This window comes from Pseudophryne corroboree, chromosome 3 (assembly GCF_028390025.1).
Source record: "Pseudophryne corroboree isolate aPseCor3 chromosome 3, aPseCor3.hap2, whole genome shotgun sequence".
NCBI classification, from domain to species: Eukaryota; Metazoa; Chordata; class Amphibia; order Anura; family Myobatrachidae; genus Pseudophryne; species Pseudophryne corroboree.
This window is the reverse complement of record NC_086446.1, coordinates 107,951,227-107,969,363: the sequence shown is the minus strand read 5'-3', so window position 1 is coordinate 107,969,363 and position 18,137 is coordinate 107,951,227. Positions and strand designations below refer to the sequence as shown.

General features: G+C 48.0%; 1 protein-coding gene across 1 annotated transcript in view; it reads left to right on the top strand.

The window, feature by feature from the left end:
- Positions 1 to 4,968: 4,968 nt before the first annotated feature.
- LOC135054923 (uncharacterized) overlaps positions 4,969 to 18,137 on the top strand; it is an 88,392-nt gene continuing 75,223 nt past the window's right edge. The window contains exon 1 of the mRNA XM_063958406.1: positions 4,969 to 5,076. Coding sequence (XP_063814476.1) covers positions 5,071 to 5,076 — 6 coding nt within the window. The 5' untranslated portion in view covers positions 4,969 to 5,070. The remainder of the gene's footprint in view (positions 5,077 to 18,137) is intronic.

Below are 18,137 nucleotides of genomic sequence, written 5' to 3'. Positions count from 1 at the left end.
AGTTTCTCTCTTCCACCCTGACGCGTTTCGTCCTCAACGGACTTCTTCAGAGGGATGATCAATACAGCGATAACATCCAAAATTGGAAATTATAAAGATCTTCAAGTCCTTAACGCCATTTAACAGTACAGGTTTGTTGGATAATTTTAAAAAATTGTAAGACCTCAATCTTAATTCGTTAGGGTTTACTCTATAAAATCAGGAATATAGTCCCACTAAGGGAGAAGCTCGAAAACAAAGGAATATATATATCCACAAATGGACCACAAATTCAAATGTGCTTCTGTGTGCTCTCCCAAAGAGAGAGTTAAATTTGGATGGATTATTTTGTTTCTGTGCAGGGTAAATACTGGCTGCTTTATTTTTACACTGCAATTTAGATTGCAGATTGAACTAACCACACCCAAATCTATCTCTCTCTGCACATGTTATATCTGCCTCCCCTGCAGTGCACATGGTTCTGCCCAACTGCTAACAAAGTTCCTGCTGTGATCAACTCAGAATTACCCCCACTGTGCTATCCTCTGAGGTCGATGTACATCACCTTGAGTCATATCCTTCCTATGTTTTTGAATGGCTAATTTAACATTTTGCACGTATAATGTTGGAGGATTTCATTCCCCCTGCAAAGCGGAAGAAAATTTTACTCTATTTATCCAAATTACAAGTGGAGGTGGCTTTCCTCCAAGAGTCACATCTCCTCCCACCAGAGATACTAAAACTCAATACCTTAGGCTGGAGGGTGTTGGCGTCCGCTCCATTTAATGCTAAGGCTCGTGGGGTAATCATTTTAGTTAGCCACAATGTGCATATAGACCTCCATTCCTCCCAATCAGACCCCGATGGCAGGTTTCTTATTGTTGATGCCACTCTTGAAAACACTTGTTTCCTTCTCTGTGATGTATATGACCCAAATGTTGATTCCCAATCCTTTTTTCTGTCTATTGCCACTAAATTGAATCCGCATTCCTACAAACAGATGATACTTGCGGGTGATTCTAATTGTACCGTCTCCAATGCCCTTGATAGGAACACTAATCCTAGATCTAGACGCCCAATCCCTAAATATGGCTTACCCTATTTAATGACACAGCTTCATCTTGTTGATGTTAGGAGGGCTTGTCATCCAGTAGACCCTGACTATACCTGTTTGTCAGCAGCTCATGTCACGCTGTCAAGAATTGATTATTTATATCTACTTCTATGTTCAATAGAGTTCAGGATTCCAGGATTGAACCTGTATCTTTATCTGATCATGCAGTCTGCTGGATGACATTCACGACCTTCCCTGATAGAGGTCCTATCGGGAAGTGGCGTTTTCCGTCTCACCTTGCCATTTCCATTCAATTTTGGAACATGCTAGAGGCCTCGTGGACGGACTTTAAACACCGTAATACTGAATCGGAGGAGGATTTGCCTCTTATGTACTGGCAGGCGTCTAAGCCTGTGCTCAGGGGCTCTATTATCTCATTCACTTCTAAGCACAAGAAGGACACACAAGCTCTTTACCTTGACTCTCAATCGAAACTTACTGTTGCTTATCAGACAGTCACGCAAAATCCTTCTCCGACTACTAAAAAAATATATTCTGAACAAAAGTCCTTGTTTGATAAACTTCTAACCCAAATCATATCTAGACTAACATTTATGTCTCAAAGTAAATTCCATAAATTTGGTAATCGATCTAGCAGATTACTTTCTAACCTGTTAAAAGGCCAACACCCCCCAACACTTATCCGAGCTCTGAAGAAAACTGATGGCACGGTGGTACATAATTGTAGCCAGGTGTCTGAGCTACTGCATTCTTTTTATTCCTCATTGTACTCCGAACCCTCTATTGATCGCCAACAACAACACTCTTTCTGGTCTCTCTCACACTTCCCTCCCTGTCTCCTGTCTCATCCCAGACTTTATTGGCCCCCATTACTGAAGAGGAAGTGCTGCACTCAATCAAATGCCTGAAAACGGGCAAGGCCCCTGGGCCTGATGGCATGACTAACGAATACTACAAAATTTTAGCCCCTCATTTAGTCAAACCCCTTTGTGCCCTTTTTAACTTGCTGTTAACAGGGACCCCACCACTCTATTTCAATGCCACGATTCTGAAAATTCTGCACAAACCAGGTAGGGATCCCCTGCTTCCCAGTTCGTATAGACCCATTCCCTTATTAAATACGGATTATAAACTTTACACTAAAATTATGGCGGATCGGGTTAAGCTTTTATTACCTTCCCTTATTCAGGAGGACCAAACTGGTTTTATATGGGGTCGTCACTCTACAGTAAATGTGCGTAAAATATTGGCTGTCATGCAGTGGTTGGAGACTATGGGAAGCCAGGAGCCCTATGCCCTTTTGTCTCTGGATGCTGAAATAGCATTTGATCTAGTCACATGGGATCACTTGTTTGATACCATGCACGGGTTTGGGTTCCCGGATGCCTTTGTCCATGCAGTGCAGCTCCTATACAACAATTCCTCATCCCAAATTCTTTCTAATAATTATCTTTCTCCCCAGATTCCTCTTCATAGGGGAACCAGGCAAGGTTGTCCCCTCTCGCCTCTTTTATTTGCTATAGATTTTTTTCGATCACAAGGCAATAAATACAGCCTATAGTGACCACTGTTGCATATCTAAATGCAGAAGGGCACTTGAGAGTGTTTAGAAGGTAAACAGACCCAAAATGTACATCCATCAGAACAAGCCCTAAAGTGTAGTTGTTACCATTAACGTTGCTAATAAAGCGAGTCACTATGATGGGCAGATTAGTTCCTAATAGAATAATCTCACGCTGGAGCGGATATAATTTCTCAGGTAATCTAGAACTCCTGACACACTGTAGGAGGGCACACTGAATTACTACAGGCTCGCTAACATCTCCAGGAAAATGTAATGTATGGTAATGAGAATATTTGAAAGGACAAGCTGCTAAAGCTCTGAAATTGATGTACAGCAAATAAAATTATTTTCAGGGTGATTCCTGGATTTTTGTAGTTTTCCATAATAAAGTTCTATATTTTCCAACACTTGGATATGTTTTCCCAGAGGAACAGCCTTTGAGCGGTTAACCATTAGTGGTGAAATCAGGGTTTAGCATCAATGGCATGAAACCAGCAACAGACAGCCATGCTTGAGTTATACAGTGGACAGCAGGGAATAAAGGAGGGGGTTGCGGCTAAGCTCTGTGCTAGCTAAAAAGTAAACTATTGCCGCCAATGGTGATCAATGGTCATCCCTGTTTTCCCAGGGGGTGATTCTGAGTTGATTGCAGCCCTGCAAAATTTTGTAGGGCTACGATCATGACCATAGACCATAGACGTGGGGGAAAACATTCTGCCCAGGGCGCCCCCACCCCTGCGCCCGATACCAGCCATTGGTGTGTGGGAGCATCGGCGCGCAGCAGGAGCGCTGCGACATGCTGGCCGGGGTAGCGGACACGGTGCCCGGGCACCGAATATCAAGTCAAGCCAGCCTATTTTGTGTAAAAGAGCCTCAGTAACATTGCTGCCCAGGGCGCTCCACCCCCAGCGCCCTGCACCCTGTGAGTGCGTTGGTGTGTGGGAGCATGGAGCGTAGCACGACCGCCGCGTGTTACCTCCGTTACTGAAGTCGTCTGTTCTTCTAATACTCACCCGGCTTCTGTCTTCTGTGAGGGGGGTGACGGCGCGGCTGCGGGAACAAGCAGCTAGGCGCATAAAGTGATCGAACCCTCTGGAGCTAATGGTGTCCAGTAGCCTGAGAAGCAGAGCACTTAAACTAAGAAGTGGGTCCTGCTTCTCTCCCCTCACTCCCACGATGCAGGGAGCCTGTAGCCAGCAGGTCTCCCTGAAAATAAAAAACCTAACCATAAAGTCTTTTAGAGAAACTCAGTAGAGCTTCCCTAGTGTGTGTCCCTTCACTCCTGGGCACAAAGTCTAACTGAGGTCTGAGATCTGTCCCACCCGCGGGCCGCAGTGTCCCGCGGTGGGGGTGGGGGGGCAGTCGGGAGGCTCCTGTCATCGCTGCCCTGCTTAGCAGAGCAGCGGTGAATAGACAATGTGCGCGTGCGTACAGCGTCTATTCACTGGAGACAGGAGGAGAGGGGGCATGCCAGCAGCTCACGGAGCGCTGGGCATGCCCCCTCAGTGACCAAAATGGGGGCGTGGCTCGCAATAGTGGGTCCTCCCGCGAAGCCACGCCTTTTACAATAAGCCACGCCCCTTTTTGGGAGCGCACGCGGCGAAGGCATGCGTCCCTCTTTCACTATTTAGAAAGTTGGGAGGTATGCCTCAAGGCACACTAGCAGTGCAGGTTTTAGTGATATCCAGGCTTCAGCACAGATGGTTAAATCAAAATAAATGAGGTACTAATTAAGTCACCTGTGTTCAAGCCTGGATATCAATAAAACCAGGACTGTTAGTGTGCCTTGAGGACCGAGGTTGGGAAACACTGCTCTATACCACAGGTTCTCAAACTCGGTCCTCAGGACCCCACACGGTGCATGTTTTGCAGGTCTCCTCACAGAATTGCAAGTGAAATAATTAGCTCCACCTGTAGACCTTTTAAAATGTGTCAATGACTAATTAATTCACCTGTGCACCTGCTGGGTTACCTGCAAAACATGCACTGTGTGGGGTCCTGAGGACCGAGTTTGAGAACCCCTGCTCTATACAATTGCAGTTAGCGTTGCAAATAATTATTTTGTTTTGCCACACGATGGCGTCTGCACACCCAGTCCTTCCTGGCCTTTAAATGATTTATAATAGAAAAAGTGCTGGCAGCATTGTGATTATAAGCCACTTGTGCCAGGATAGATCTCCATATAATGTCTTTATGCTCTAGAGCCATCGGATGAAGGTATGGTCAAGCCATTGCCGGTGCTGACAATTATAAGGTGGCACAACGATGCTGGGCAGGGTATGGTGGGGCGGGCTACCCTTAGTTAAGATGGCGCTACTGGCGCCCCGTACTTCTCTAGGTCTTTGACGCTGCTTCCGCCGCCGCGCATGTAACTGACGTCAAAGAAGAGTCAACACCGAGCTGGGGAGGCGCGCCAGGCCCTGGAGCTGTGGACCCCCCTCTTAAAAGGGCGATGCAGGTGACGGCTGTGTGCTGAGAATTAGGCCACCTCCTCACCGGCGGCAGCTGCCGGGAGGCTGGGTGCGGGGAACCGGTGTCCGACTCCCGGGTGTGTGACGTCACTGCCGTGCAAGGCTCTATGTCACCTTTCAAACTGGGAGACTACTAGTCCCAGCATGCCATCTATCATATCATCTATCATGCCATCAGCATGCCATATATATATATATATATATATATATATATATATATATATAACCGTGTCTCCTGTCCAGCCGTTATTTTAACTGGACTCGTTTCATTAATATCAGTGCGCTCACCAAAAAAATGCAGATCTATGCATTCATCTCCGCTACTCTTCTAGTATAGCTGCTATTCTGCGTTACTGCTTCCAAACTTGCAATTTGTTGGGCAGGATACTGACTTGGCCCTTAGAGCTTTTCATCTACCAATTAAATTAGCAATGTGTTTTTAAGCATGGCGTGTACAGTACCTATTCACCAGTGTGAATAGGACATACTATTGCCTGGGCAGCATGGTAGCGTAATGGCGAGCTTGCTGCCTGAACATCACTGTGGCCCTGAGTTCAGTTCCCACAAATGGCCTATCTGTGTGGAGTTTGTATGCTTCTTGGGTTTCCTGTGGGTACTCCTGTTTCCTCACACAATCCAAAAACATACATACAGAGTGGTAGGTTAATTGACTCCTGACAAAAAAAAAAAAACTATTGTACATTGGGTATTGAATATAGGCCATACCTCCTAAATGTCTTGAATTTGGCGGGATAATCCTGCTTTTAGGGTGCAGTCTTGCTGTCCCATAGCAAAGCAGTGGCGAATGGATGCAGCATATGAACCATGTAGAAAGAGGCAGTCGACAGCTCAGTAGCTCAAGTAGCATTGAGCATTCCCCTAACATGGTTTGCAGTCGGGACTTGACGTGTAGTTATGCCCCATTATTGTGAGGGCACCTGCAATGTCCTGACTCCCTGGAGGTATGTATACATTGCAAGCTTTCACTTTGTCAGGGACTGATATAAATGAATAAAATATATCGATGCGTAATATGTGTGTGCTATATAAATAACTTTTCTCTGACGTCCTAGTGGATGCTGGGGACTCCGTCAGGACCATGGGGATTAGCGGCTCCGCAGGAGACAGGGCACAAAAATAAAGCTTTAGGATCAGGTGGTGTGCACTGGCTCCTCCCCCTATGACCCTCCTCCAAGCCTCAGTTAGGTTAAGTTAGGTTTTTGTGCCCGTCCGAGCAGGGTGCAATCTAGGTGGCTCTCCTAAAGAGCTGCTTAGAAAAAGTTTTTAGGTTTTTTATTTTACAGTGAGTCCTGCTGGCAACAGGCTCACTGCAACGAGGGACTTTGGGGAGAAGAAGTGAACTCACCTGCGTGCAGGATGGATTGGCTTCTTAGGCTACTGGACACCATTAGCTCCAGAGGGATCGAACACAGGCCCAGCCATGGAGTCCGGTCCCGGAGCCGCGCCGCCGACCCCCTTGCAGATGCCGAAAAGTGAAGAGGTCCAGAAACCGGCGGCAGAAGACTTTTCAGTCTTCATGAGGTAGCGCACAGCACTGCAGCTGTGCGCCATTGTTGTCACACACTTCACACCAGCGGTTACGGAGGGTGCAGGGCGCTGCAGGGGGCGCCCTGGGCAGCAATGAGAATACCTTGTTCTGGCTAAAAAATACATCACATATAGCCCCTGGGGCTATATGGATGTATTTAACCCCTGCCAGGTCTCAGAAAAACGGGAGAAGAAGCCCGCCGAAAAGGGGGCGGGGCCTATTCTCCTCAGCACACAGCGCCATTTTCCCTCACAGAAATGCTGGTGGGAAGGCTCCCAGGCTCTCCCCTGCACTGCACTACAGAAACAGGGTTAAAACAGAGAGGGGGGGCACTTATTTGGCGATATGATTATATATATTAAGATGCTATAAGGGAAAAACACTTATATAAAGGTTGTCCCTGTATAATTATAGCGTTTTGGTGTGTGCTGGCAAACTCTCCCTCTGTCTCTCCAAAGGGCTAGTGGGGTCCTGTCCTCTATCAGAGCATTCCCTGTGTGTGTGCTGTGTGTCGGTACGTGTGTGTCGACATGTATGAGGACGATGTTGGTGAGGAGGCGGAGCAATTGCCTGTAATGGTGATGTCACTCTCTAGGGAGTCGACACCGGAATGGATGGCTTATTTAAGGAATTACGTGATAATGTCAACACGCTGCAAGGTCGGTTGACGACATGAGACGGCCGGCAAACCAATTAGTACCTGTCCAGGCGTCTCAAACACCGTCAGGGGCGTTAAAACGTCCTTTTACCTCAGTCGGTCGACACAGACACGGACACTGACTCCAGTGTCGACGGTGAAGAAACAAACGTATTTTCCTTTAGGGCCACACGTTACTTGTTAAGGGCAATGAAGGAGGTGTTACATATTTCTGATACTACAAGTACCACAAAAAAGGGTATTATGTGGAGTGTGAAAAAACTACCTGTAGTTTTTCCTGAATCAGATAAATGAAATGAAGTGTGTGATGATGCGTGGGTTTCCCCCGATAGAAAATTATTGGCGGTATACCCTTTCCCGCCAGAAGTTAGGGCGCGTTGGGAAACACCCCTTAGGGTGGATAAGGCGCTCACACGCTTATCAAAACAAGTGGCGGTACCGTCTCCAGATAGGGTCGCCCTCAAGGAGCCAGCTGATAGGTGGCTGGAAAATATCCTAAAAAGTATATACACACATACTGGTGTTATACTGCGACCAGCGATCGCCTCAGCCTGGATGTGCAGCGCTGGGGTGGCTTGGTCGGATTCCCTGACTGAAAATATTGATACCCTTGACAGGGACAGTATTTTATTGACTATAGAGCATTTAAAGGATGCATTTCTATATATGCGAGATGCACAGAGGGATATTTGCACTCTGGCATCAAGAGTAAGTGCGATGTCCATATCTGCCAGAAGTTGTTTATGGACACGACAGTGGTCAGGTGATGCAGATTCCAAACGGCACATGGAAGTATTGCCGTATAAAGGAGAAAAAGACAACGTCTTTTCAGCCTCAGTCCCTTCGTCCCCATAAGGGCAAGCGGGCAAAAGGCCAGTCATATCTGCCATGGGATAGAGGAAAGGGAAGAAGACTGCAGCAGGCAGCCCATTCCCAGGAACAGAAGCCCTCCAACCGCTTCTGCCAAGTCCTCAGCATGACGCTGGGGCCGTACAAGCGGACTCAGGTGCGGTGGGGGGGTCGTCTCAAGAGTTTCAGCACGCAGTGGGCTCACTCGCAAGTGGACCCCTGGATCCTACAAGTAGTATCCCAGGGGTACAGATTGGAAATTCGAGACGTCTCCCCCTCGCAGGTTCCTGAAGTTTGCTTTACCAACGTCTCCCTCCGACAGGGAGGCAGTAGTGGAAACAATTCACAAGCTGTATTCCCAGCAGGTGATAATCAAAGTACCCCTCCTACAACAAGGAAAGGGGTATTATTCCACACTATATTGTGGTACTGAAGCCAGACGGCTCGGTGAGACCTATTCTAAATCTGAAATATTTGAACACTTACATACAAAGGTTCAAATCAAGATGGAGTCACTCAGAGCAGTGATAGCGAACCAGGAAGAAGGGGACTATATGGTGTCCCGGGACATCAGGGATGCTTACCTCCATGTCCCAATTTGCCCTTCTCACCAAGGGTACCTCAGGTTCGTGGTACAGAACTGTCACTATCAGTTTCAGACGCTGCCGGTTGGATTGTCCACGGCACCCCGGGTCCTTACCAAGGTAATGGCCGAAATGATGATTCTTCTTCAAAGAAAATGGACGATCTCCTGATAAGGGCAAGGTCCAGAGAACAGTTGGAGGTCGGAGTAGCACTATCTCAAGTAGTTCTACGACAGCACGGGTGGATTCTAAATATTCCAAAACCGCAGCTGTTTCCGACGACACGTCTGCTGTTCCTAGGGATGATTCTGGACACAGTCCAGAAAAAGGTGTTTCTCCCGGAGAAGAAAGCCAGGGAGTTATCCGAGCTAGTCAGGATCCTCCTAAAACCAGGAAAAGTGTCAGTGCATCATTGCACAAGGGTCCTGGGAAAAATGGTGGCTTCTTACGAAGCGATTCCATTCGGCAGATTTCACGCAAGAACTTTTCAGTGGGATCTGCTGGAAAAATGGTCCGGATCTCATCTTCAGATGCATCAGCGGATAACCCTGTCTCCAAGGACAAGGGTGTTTCTTCTGCGGTGGCTGCAGAGTGCTCATCTACTAAAGGGCCGCAGATTCGGCATTCAGGACTGGGTCCTGGTGACCACGGATGCCAGCCTGAGAGGCTGGGGAGCAGTCACACAGGGAAAAAATTTCCAGGCAGTGTGATCAAGTCTGGAGACTTCTCTCCACATAAATATACTGGAGCTAAGGGCAATTTACAATGTTCTAAGCTTAGCAAGACCTCTGCTTCAAGGTCAGCCGGTATTGATCCAGTGGGACAACATCACGGCAGTCGCCCACGTAAACAGACAGGGCGGCACAAGAAGCAGGAGGGCAATGGCAGAAACTGCAAGGATTCTTCGCTGGGCGAAAAATCATGTGATAGCACTGTCAGCAGTGTTCATTCCGGGAGTGGACAACTGGGAAGCAGACTTCCTCAGCAGGCACGACCTCCACCCGGGAGAGTGGGGACTTCATCGGGAAGTATTCCACATAATTGTGAACCGTTGGGAAAGACCAAAGGTGGACATGATGGCATCCCGCCTGAACAAAAAACTGGACAGGTATTGCGCCAGGTCAAGAGACCCTCAAGCAATAGCTGTGGACGTTCTGGTAACACCGTGGGTGTACCAGTCGGTGTATGTGTTCCCTCCTCTGCTTCTCATACCCAAGGTACTGAGAATTATAAGACGTAGAGGAGTAAGAACTATACTCGTGGCTCCGGATTGGCCAAGAAGGACGTGGCACCCGGAACTTCAAGAAATGCTCACAGAGGACTCATGGCCTCTGCCGCTAAGAAGGGACTTGCTTCAGCAAGTACCAGATCTGTTCCAAGACTTACCGCGGCTGCGTTTGACGGCATGGCGGTGGAACGCCAGATCCTAAGGGAAAAAGGCATTCCGGAAGAGGTCATTCCTACCCTGGTCAAAGCCAGGAAGGAGGTGACCGCACAACATTATCACCACATGTGGCGAAAATATGTTGCGTGGTGTGAGGCCAGGAAGGCCCCACGAAGAAATTTCAACTCGGTCGATTCCTGCATTTCCTGCAAACAGGAGTGTCTATGGGCCTCAAATTGGGGTCCATTAAGGTTCAAATTTCGGCCCTGTCAATTTTCTTCCAGAAAGAATTGGCTTCAGTTCCTGAAGTCCAGAAGTTTGTCAAGGGAGTATTGCATATACAACCCCCTTTTTGTGCCTCCAGTGGCACTGTGGGATCTCAACGTAGTTCTGGGATTCCTCAAATCACATTTTAAACCGCTCAAATCTGTGGATTTGAAATATCTCACATGAAAAGTGACCATGCTGTTGGCCCTGGCCTCGGCCAGGCGAGTGTCAGAATTGGCGGCTTTGTCTCACAAAAGCCATATCTGATTGTCCATTCGGACAGGGCAGAGCTGCGGACTCGTCCCCAGTTTCTTCCTAAGGTGGTGTCAGCGTTTCACCTGAACCAGCTTATTGTGGTACCTGCGGCTACTAGGGACTTGGAGGACTCCAAGTTGCTAGATGTTGTCAGGGCCCTGAAAATATAGGTTTCCAGGACGGCTGGAGTCAGGAAAACTGACTTGCTGTTTTCCTGTATGCACCCAACAAACTGGGTGCTCTTGCTTCTAAGCAGACGATTGCTCGTTGGATTTGTAGCACATTTCAACTTGCACATTCTGTGGCAGGCCTGCCACAGCCTAAATCTGTCAAGGCCCATTCCACAAGGAAGGTGGGCTCATCCTGGGCGGCTGCCCGAGGGGTCTCGGCATTACAACTCTGCCGAGCAGCTACGTGGTCGGGGGAGAACACGTTTGTAAAATTCTACAAATTTGATACCCTGGCTAAAGAGGACCTGGAGTTCTCTCATTCGGTGCTGCAGAGTCATCCGCACTCTCCCGCCCGTTTGGGAGCTTTGGTATAATCCCCATGGTCCTGACGGAGTCCCCAGCATCCACTAGGACGTCAGAGAAAATAAGATTTTACTTACCGATAAATCTATTTCTCGTAGTCCGTAGTGGATGCTGGGCGCCCATCCCAAGTGCGGATTGTCTGCAATACTTGTACATAGTTATTGTTACAAAAAAATCGGGTTATTATTGTTGTGAGCCGTCTGTTCAGAGGCTCCTACGGTTGTCATACTGTTAACTGGGTTCAGATCACAAGTTGTACGGTGTGATTGGTGTGGCTGGTATGAGTCTTACCCGGGATTCAAAATCCTTCCTTATTGTGTACGCTCGTCCGGGCACAGTATCCTAACTGAGGCTTGGAGGAGGGTCATAGGGGGAGGAGCCAGTGCACACCACCTGATCCTAAAGCTTTATTTTTGTGCCCTGTCTCCTGCAGAGCCGCTAATCCCCATGGTCCTGACGGAGTCCCCAGCATCCACTACGGACTACGAGAAATAGATTTATCGGTAAGTAAAATCTTTTCTCTAACGTCCTAGTGGATGCTGGGGACTCCGTCAGGACCATGGGGAATAGCGGCTCCGCAGGAGACAGGGCACAAAAGCAAGCTTTTAGGATCACATGGTGTGTACTGGCTCCTCCCCCTATGACCCTCCTCCAAGCCTCAGTTAGGTTTTTGTGCCCGGCCGAGAAGGGTGCAATCTAGGTGGCTCTCTTAAAGAGTTGCTTAGAAAAAGTTTTTAGGTTCTTTATTTTCAGTGAGTCCTGCTGGCAACAGGCTCACTGCATCGAGGGACTTAGGGGAGAGATTTTCAACTCACCTGCGTGCAGGATGGATTGGATTCTTAGGCTACTGGACATAGCTCCAGAGGGAGTCGGAACACAGGGCTCGCCCTGGGGTTCGTCCCGGAGCCGCGCCGCCGACCCCCCTTGCAGATGCTGAAGATGAAGAGGTCCGGAACCAGGCGGCAGAAGACTCTCAGTCTTCATCAGGTAGCGCACAGCACTGCAGCTGTGCGCCATTGTTGTCAGCACACTTCACACAGCGGTCACGGAGGGTGCAGGGCGCTGGGGGGGGGCGCCCTGGGCAGCAATGTATAATACCTGTATGGCGAAAAATACATCACATATAGCCCTTGAGGCTATATGGATGTATTTAACCCCTGCCAGATATCTAAAACTCCGGAGAAGAAGCCCGCCGAAAAGGGGGCGGGGCCTATTCTCCTCAGCACACAGCGCCATTTTCCCTCACAGAAAGGCTGGTGGGAAGGCTCCCATGATCTCCCCTGCACTGCACTACAGAAACAGGGTTAAAACAGAGAGGGGGGGCACTGATTTGGCGATATGTATATATATTAAAATGCTATAAAAGGAACACTTATATAAAGGTTGTCCCTGGATAATTATAGCGTTTTGGTGTGTGCTGGCAAACTCTCCCTCTGTCTCCCCAAAGGGCTAGTGGGTCCTGTCCTCTATCAGAGCATTCCCTATGTGTGTGCTGTATGTCGGTACGTGTGTGTCGACATGTATGAGGAAAATATTGGTGAGGAGGCGGAGCAAATTGCCTGTAATGGTGATGTCACTCTCTAGGGAGTCGACACCGGAATGGATGGCTTATTTATGGAAATTACGTGACAATGTCAACACGCTGCAAGCCGGTTGACGACATGAGAGGGCCGGCGAACAAATTAGTATCTGTCCAGGCGCCTCAAACACCGTCAGGGGCTGTAAAATGCCCATTTACCTCAGTCGGTCGACACAGACCCAGACACGGACACTGATTTCAGTGTCGACGGTGAAGAAACAAACGTATTTTCTTTTAGGGCCACACGTTAAGGGCAATGAAGGAGGTGTTACATATTTCTGATACTCCAAGTACCACAAAAAAGGGTATTATGTGTGAGGTGAAAAAACTACCTGTAGTTTTTCCTGAATCAGATAAATTAAATGAAGTGTGTGATGATGCGTGGGTTTCCCCCGATAGAAAATTATTGGCGGTATACCCTTTCCCGCCAGAAGTTAAGGCGCGGTGGGAAACACCCCTCAGGGTGGATAAGGCGCTCACACGCTTATCAGAACAAGTGACAGTCCATCTACGGATAGGGCCGTACTTAAGGAGCCAGCTGATAGGAGGCTGAAAAATATCCTAAAAAGTATACACACACATGCTGGTGTTATACTGCGACCAGCGATCGCCTCAGCCTGGATGTGCAGAGCTGAGGTGGCTTGGTCGGATTCCCTGACTAAAAATATTGATACCTTTGACAGGGACAGTATTTTATTGACTATAGAGCATTTAAAGGATGCATTTCTATATATGCGAGATGCGCAGAGGGATATTTGCACTCTGGCATCAAGAGTAAATGCGATGTCCATATCTGCAAGAAGATGTTTATGGACACGACAGTGGTCAGGTGATGCAGATTCCAAACGGCACAAAGATGTATTGCCGTATAAAGGGGAGGAGTTATTTGGGGTCGGTCCATGGGACCTGGTGGCCAGGGCAACTGCTGGAAAATCCACCGTTTTTTACCCTAAGTCACATCTCTGCAGAAAAAGACACCGTCTTTTCAGCCTCAGTCCTTTCGTCCCTATAAGAGTCATATCTGCCCAGGGATAGAGGAAAGGGAAGAAGACTGCAGCAGGCCGCCCATTCCCAGGAACAGAAGCCCTCCACCGCTTCTACCAAGTTCTCAGCATGACGCTGGGACCGTACAGGACCCCTGGATCCTACAAGTAGTATCCAAGGGGTACAGATTGGAATGTCGAGAGGTTTCCCCCCTCGCAGGTTCCTGTAGTCTGCTGTACCAATGTCTCCCTCCGACAGGGAGGCAGTATTGAAAACAATTCACAAGCTGTATTCCCAGCAGGTGATAATAAAATTACCCCTCCGACAACAAGGAAAGGGGTATTACTCCACACTATATGGTGGTACTGAAGGCTAGGTGAGACCTATTCTAAATCTGAAAAATTTGAACACTTGCAAGGGTTCAAATCCAGATGGAGTCACTCAGAGCAGTGATAGCAAAGAACAAGGGGACTATATGGTGTCCCGGGACATCAGGGATGCTTACCTCCATGTCCCAAAATTTGCCTTTTCTCACCAAGGGTACCTCAGGTTCGTGGTACAGAACTGTCACTATCAGTTTCAAGACGATGCCGTTGGATTGTCCAAGGCACCCCGGGTCCTTACCAAGGTAATGACCGAAAGGAGGATTCGTCTTCAAAGAAAATGGACGACCTCCTGATAAGAACAAGGTCCAGAGAACAGTTGGAGGTCGGAGTAGCACTATCTCAAGTAGTTCTACGACAGCACGGGTGGATTCTAAATATTCCAAAACCGCAGTTGTTCCGACGACACGTCTGCTGGTCCTAGGGATGATTCTGGACACAGTCCAGGAAAAGGTGTTTCTCCCAGAGGAGAAAGCCAGGGAGTTATCCGAGCTAATCGGGATCCTCCTAAAACCAGGAAAAGTGTCAGTGCATCATTGCACAAGAGTCCTGGTAAAAATGGTGGCTTATTACGAAGCGCTTCCATTCGGCAGATTTCACGCAAGAACTCTTCAGTGGGATCTGCTGGACAAATGGTCCGGATCGCATCTTCAGATGCATCAGCGGATAACCCTGTATCCAAGGACAAGGGTGTCTCTCCTGTGGTGATTACAGAGTGCTCATCTTCTAGAGGGCCGCAGATTCGGCATTCAGGATTGGATGCTGGTGACCACGGAGGCCAGCCTGAGAGGCTGGGGAGCAGTCACACAAGGAGTGTGATCAAGTCTGGAGAATTCTCTCCACATAAATATACTGGAGCTAAGAGCAAATTTATAATGCTCTAAGCTTAGCAAGACCTCTGCTTCAAGGTCAGCCGGTATTGATCCAGTGGGATAACATCACGGCAGTCGCCCACGTAAACAGAAAGGGCGGCACAAGAAGCAGGAGGGCAGTGGCAAAACTGCAAGGATTTTTCGCTAGGCGGAAAATCATGTGATAGCACTGTCAGCAGTGTTCATTCCGGGAGTGGACGACTGGGAAGCAGACTTCCTCAGCAGGCACGACCTCCACCCGGGAGAGTGGGAACTTCATCGGGAAGTTTTCCGCATGATTGTGAACCGTTGGGAAAGACCAAAGGTGGACATGATGGCGTCCCGCCCGAACAAAAAATGGGACAGGTATTGCGCCAGGTCACGAGACCTTCAGGCGATAGCTGTGGACGTCCTAGTAACACCGTGGGTGTAACAGTCGGTGTATGTGTTCCCTCCTCTGCTTCTCATAACCAAGGTATTGAGAATTATAAGACATAGAGGAGTAAGAACTATACTCGTGGCTCTGGATTGGCCAAGAGGGACTTGGTAACCGGAACTTCAAGAGATGCTCACAGAGGACTAATGGCCTCGGGAGCTAAGAAGGGATTTGCTTTCAGCAAGTACCATGTCTGTTCCAAGAGGAACCGTGGCATCGGCCTTTAAGAAAGGACCTGCTCCAGCAGGGACCTTGTCTGTTCCAAGACTTACCGCGACTGCGTTTGACGGCATGGCGGTTTGAACGCCGGATCCTAAGGGAAAAGGCATTCCGGAAGAGGTCATACCTACCCTGGTCAAAGCCAGGAAGGAGGTGACCGCACAACGTTATCACCACATGTGGTAAAAATATGTTGCGTGGGTGAGGCCAGGAAGGCCCCACAAAAAAAATTTCAACTAGGTCGATTTCTGCACTTCCTGAAAACAGGAGTGTCTATGAGCCTCAAATTGGGGTCCATTAAGGTTCAAGTTTCGGCCCTATAGATTTTCTTCCAGAAAGAATTGGCTTCAGTTCCTGAAGTCCAGACGTTTGTCAAGGGAGTATTGCATATACAGCCCTTGTGTGCCTCCAGTGGCACCGTGGGATCTCAACGTAGTGTTGGGATTCCTCAAATCATATTGGTTTGAACCACTCAAATCTGTGGATTTGAAATATCTCACATGGAAAGTGACCATGCTGTTGGCCCTGGCCTCGGCCAGGCGATTGTCAAAATTGGCGGCTTTGTCTTACAAAAGCCCATATTTGATTTTCCATTCGGACAGGGCAGAACTGCGGACTCGTCCCCAGTTTCTTCCTAAGGTGGTGTCAGCGTTTCACCTGAAACAACCTATTGTGGTGCCTGCGGCTACTAGGGACTTGGAGGACTCCAAGTTGCTAGACGTTGTCAGGGCCCTGAAAATATATATATATATATATGTATATATATATATATATATATATATATATATATATATATATAAAATTCCAGGACGGCTGGAGTCAGAAAGTCTGACTTGCTGTTTATATTGTAGGCACCCAAAAAGCTGGGTGCTCCTGCTTCTAAGCAGACTATTGCTCGTTGGATTTGTAGTACAATTCAGCTTGCACATTCTGTGGCAGGCCTGCCACAGCCAAAATCTGTAAATGCCCATTCCACAAGGAAGGTGGGCTCATTTTGGGCGGCTGCCCGAGGGGTCTCGGCTTTACAACTTTGCCGAGCAGCTACTTGGTCAGGGGCAAACACGTTTGCAAAATTCTACAAATTTGATACCCTGGCTGAGGAGGACCTGGAGTTCTCTCATTCGGTGCTGCAGAGTCATCCGCACTCTCCCGCCCGTTTGGGAGCTTTGGTATAATCCCCATGGTCCTGACGGAGTCCCCAGCATCCACTAGGACGTTAGAGAAAATAAGATTTTACTTACCGATAAATCTATTTCTCATAGTCCGTAGTGGATGCTGGGCGCCCATCCCAAGTGCGGATTGTCTGCATTACTTGTACATAGTTATTGTTACAAAAAATCGGGTTATTATTGTTGTGAGCCATCTTTTTTAGAGGCTACTTCATTGTTATCATACTGTTAACTGGGTTCAAATCACAAGTTGTACGGTGTGATTGGTGTGGCTGGTATGAGTCTTACCCGGGATTCAAGATCCTTCCTTATTGTGTACGCTCGTCCGGGCACAGTACCTAACTGAGGCTTGGAGGAGGGTCATAGGGGGAGGAGCCAGTACACACCATGTGATCCTAAAAGCTTGCTTTTGTGCCCTGTCTCCTGCGGAGCCGCTATTCCCCATGGTCCTGACGGAGTCCCCAGCATCCACTACGGACTATGAGAAATAGATTTATCGGTAAGTAAAATCTTATTATTATCTGGCTGATTCTAATTATAACGAGCAAAATTAAAAGAACTGGTTTTTTTCGATGATCCATCCAAACACTTGGGTTCTAAGTGCATGCAGAGGCTGGTGTAAGCTGTCATCACTCCTGTTGTAATATGCTACTGTTATCCTAATAGACTGTCTCAGCGAGAACTAGGGGAACGCCACAGGGGACTATCCTCACTCCTGCTGAGGCAGCCTCTATTTTCTATCCATCAGCAACGTTTAGCAAGCAAGAGCACTCAAGCCCCCCCATTACAGCGGCAAATGTCACATGGCTTGTACCTTTCGTTTATCAGTAATATTTTCCATTTATCTTCTTAACTCCGACCCAAATTTTCATTTATAAGTGGAGTTATCCTCTTTTCTCTTACGTCCTAGAGGATGCTGGGGTCCATATTAGTACCATGGGATATAGGGGGTGATTCTGAGTTGATCACAGCAGGAACTTTGATAGCAGTTGGGCAAAACCATGTGCACTGCAGGTGTGGCAGATATAACGTGCAGAAAGAGTTAGATTTGGGTGGGTTATTTTGTTTCTGTGCAGGGTTAATACTGGCTGCTTTATTTTTACACTGCAATTTAGATTGCAGATTGAACACACCACACCCAAATCAAACTCTCTCTGCACATGTTAAATCTGCCTCCCCTGCAGTGCACATGGTTTTGCCCAACTGCTAACAAAGTTCCTGCTGCGATCAACTCGGAATTACCCCCATAGACGGGTACACGAGGAGCCATGGGCACTTTAAGAGTTTGATAGTGTGGGCTGGCTCCTCCCTCTATGCCCCTCCTACCAGACTCAGTTTAGAAAATGTG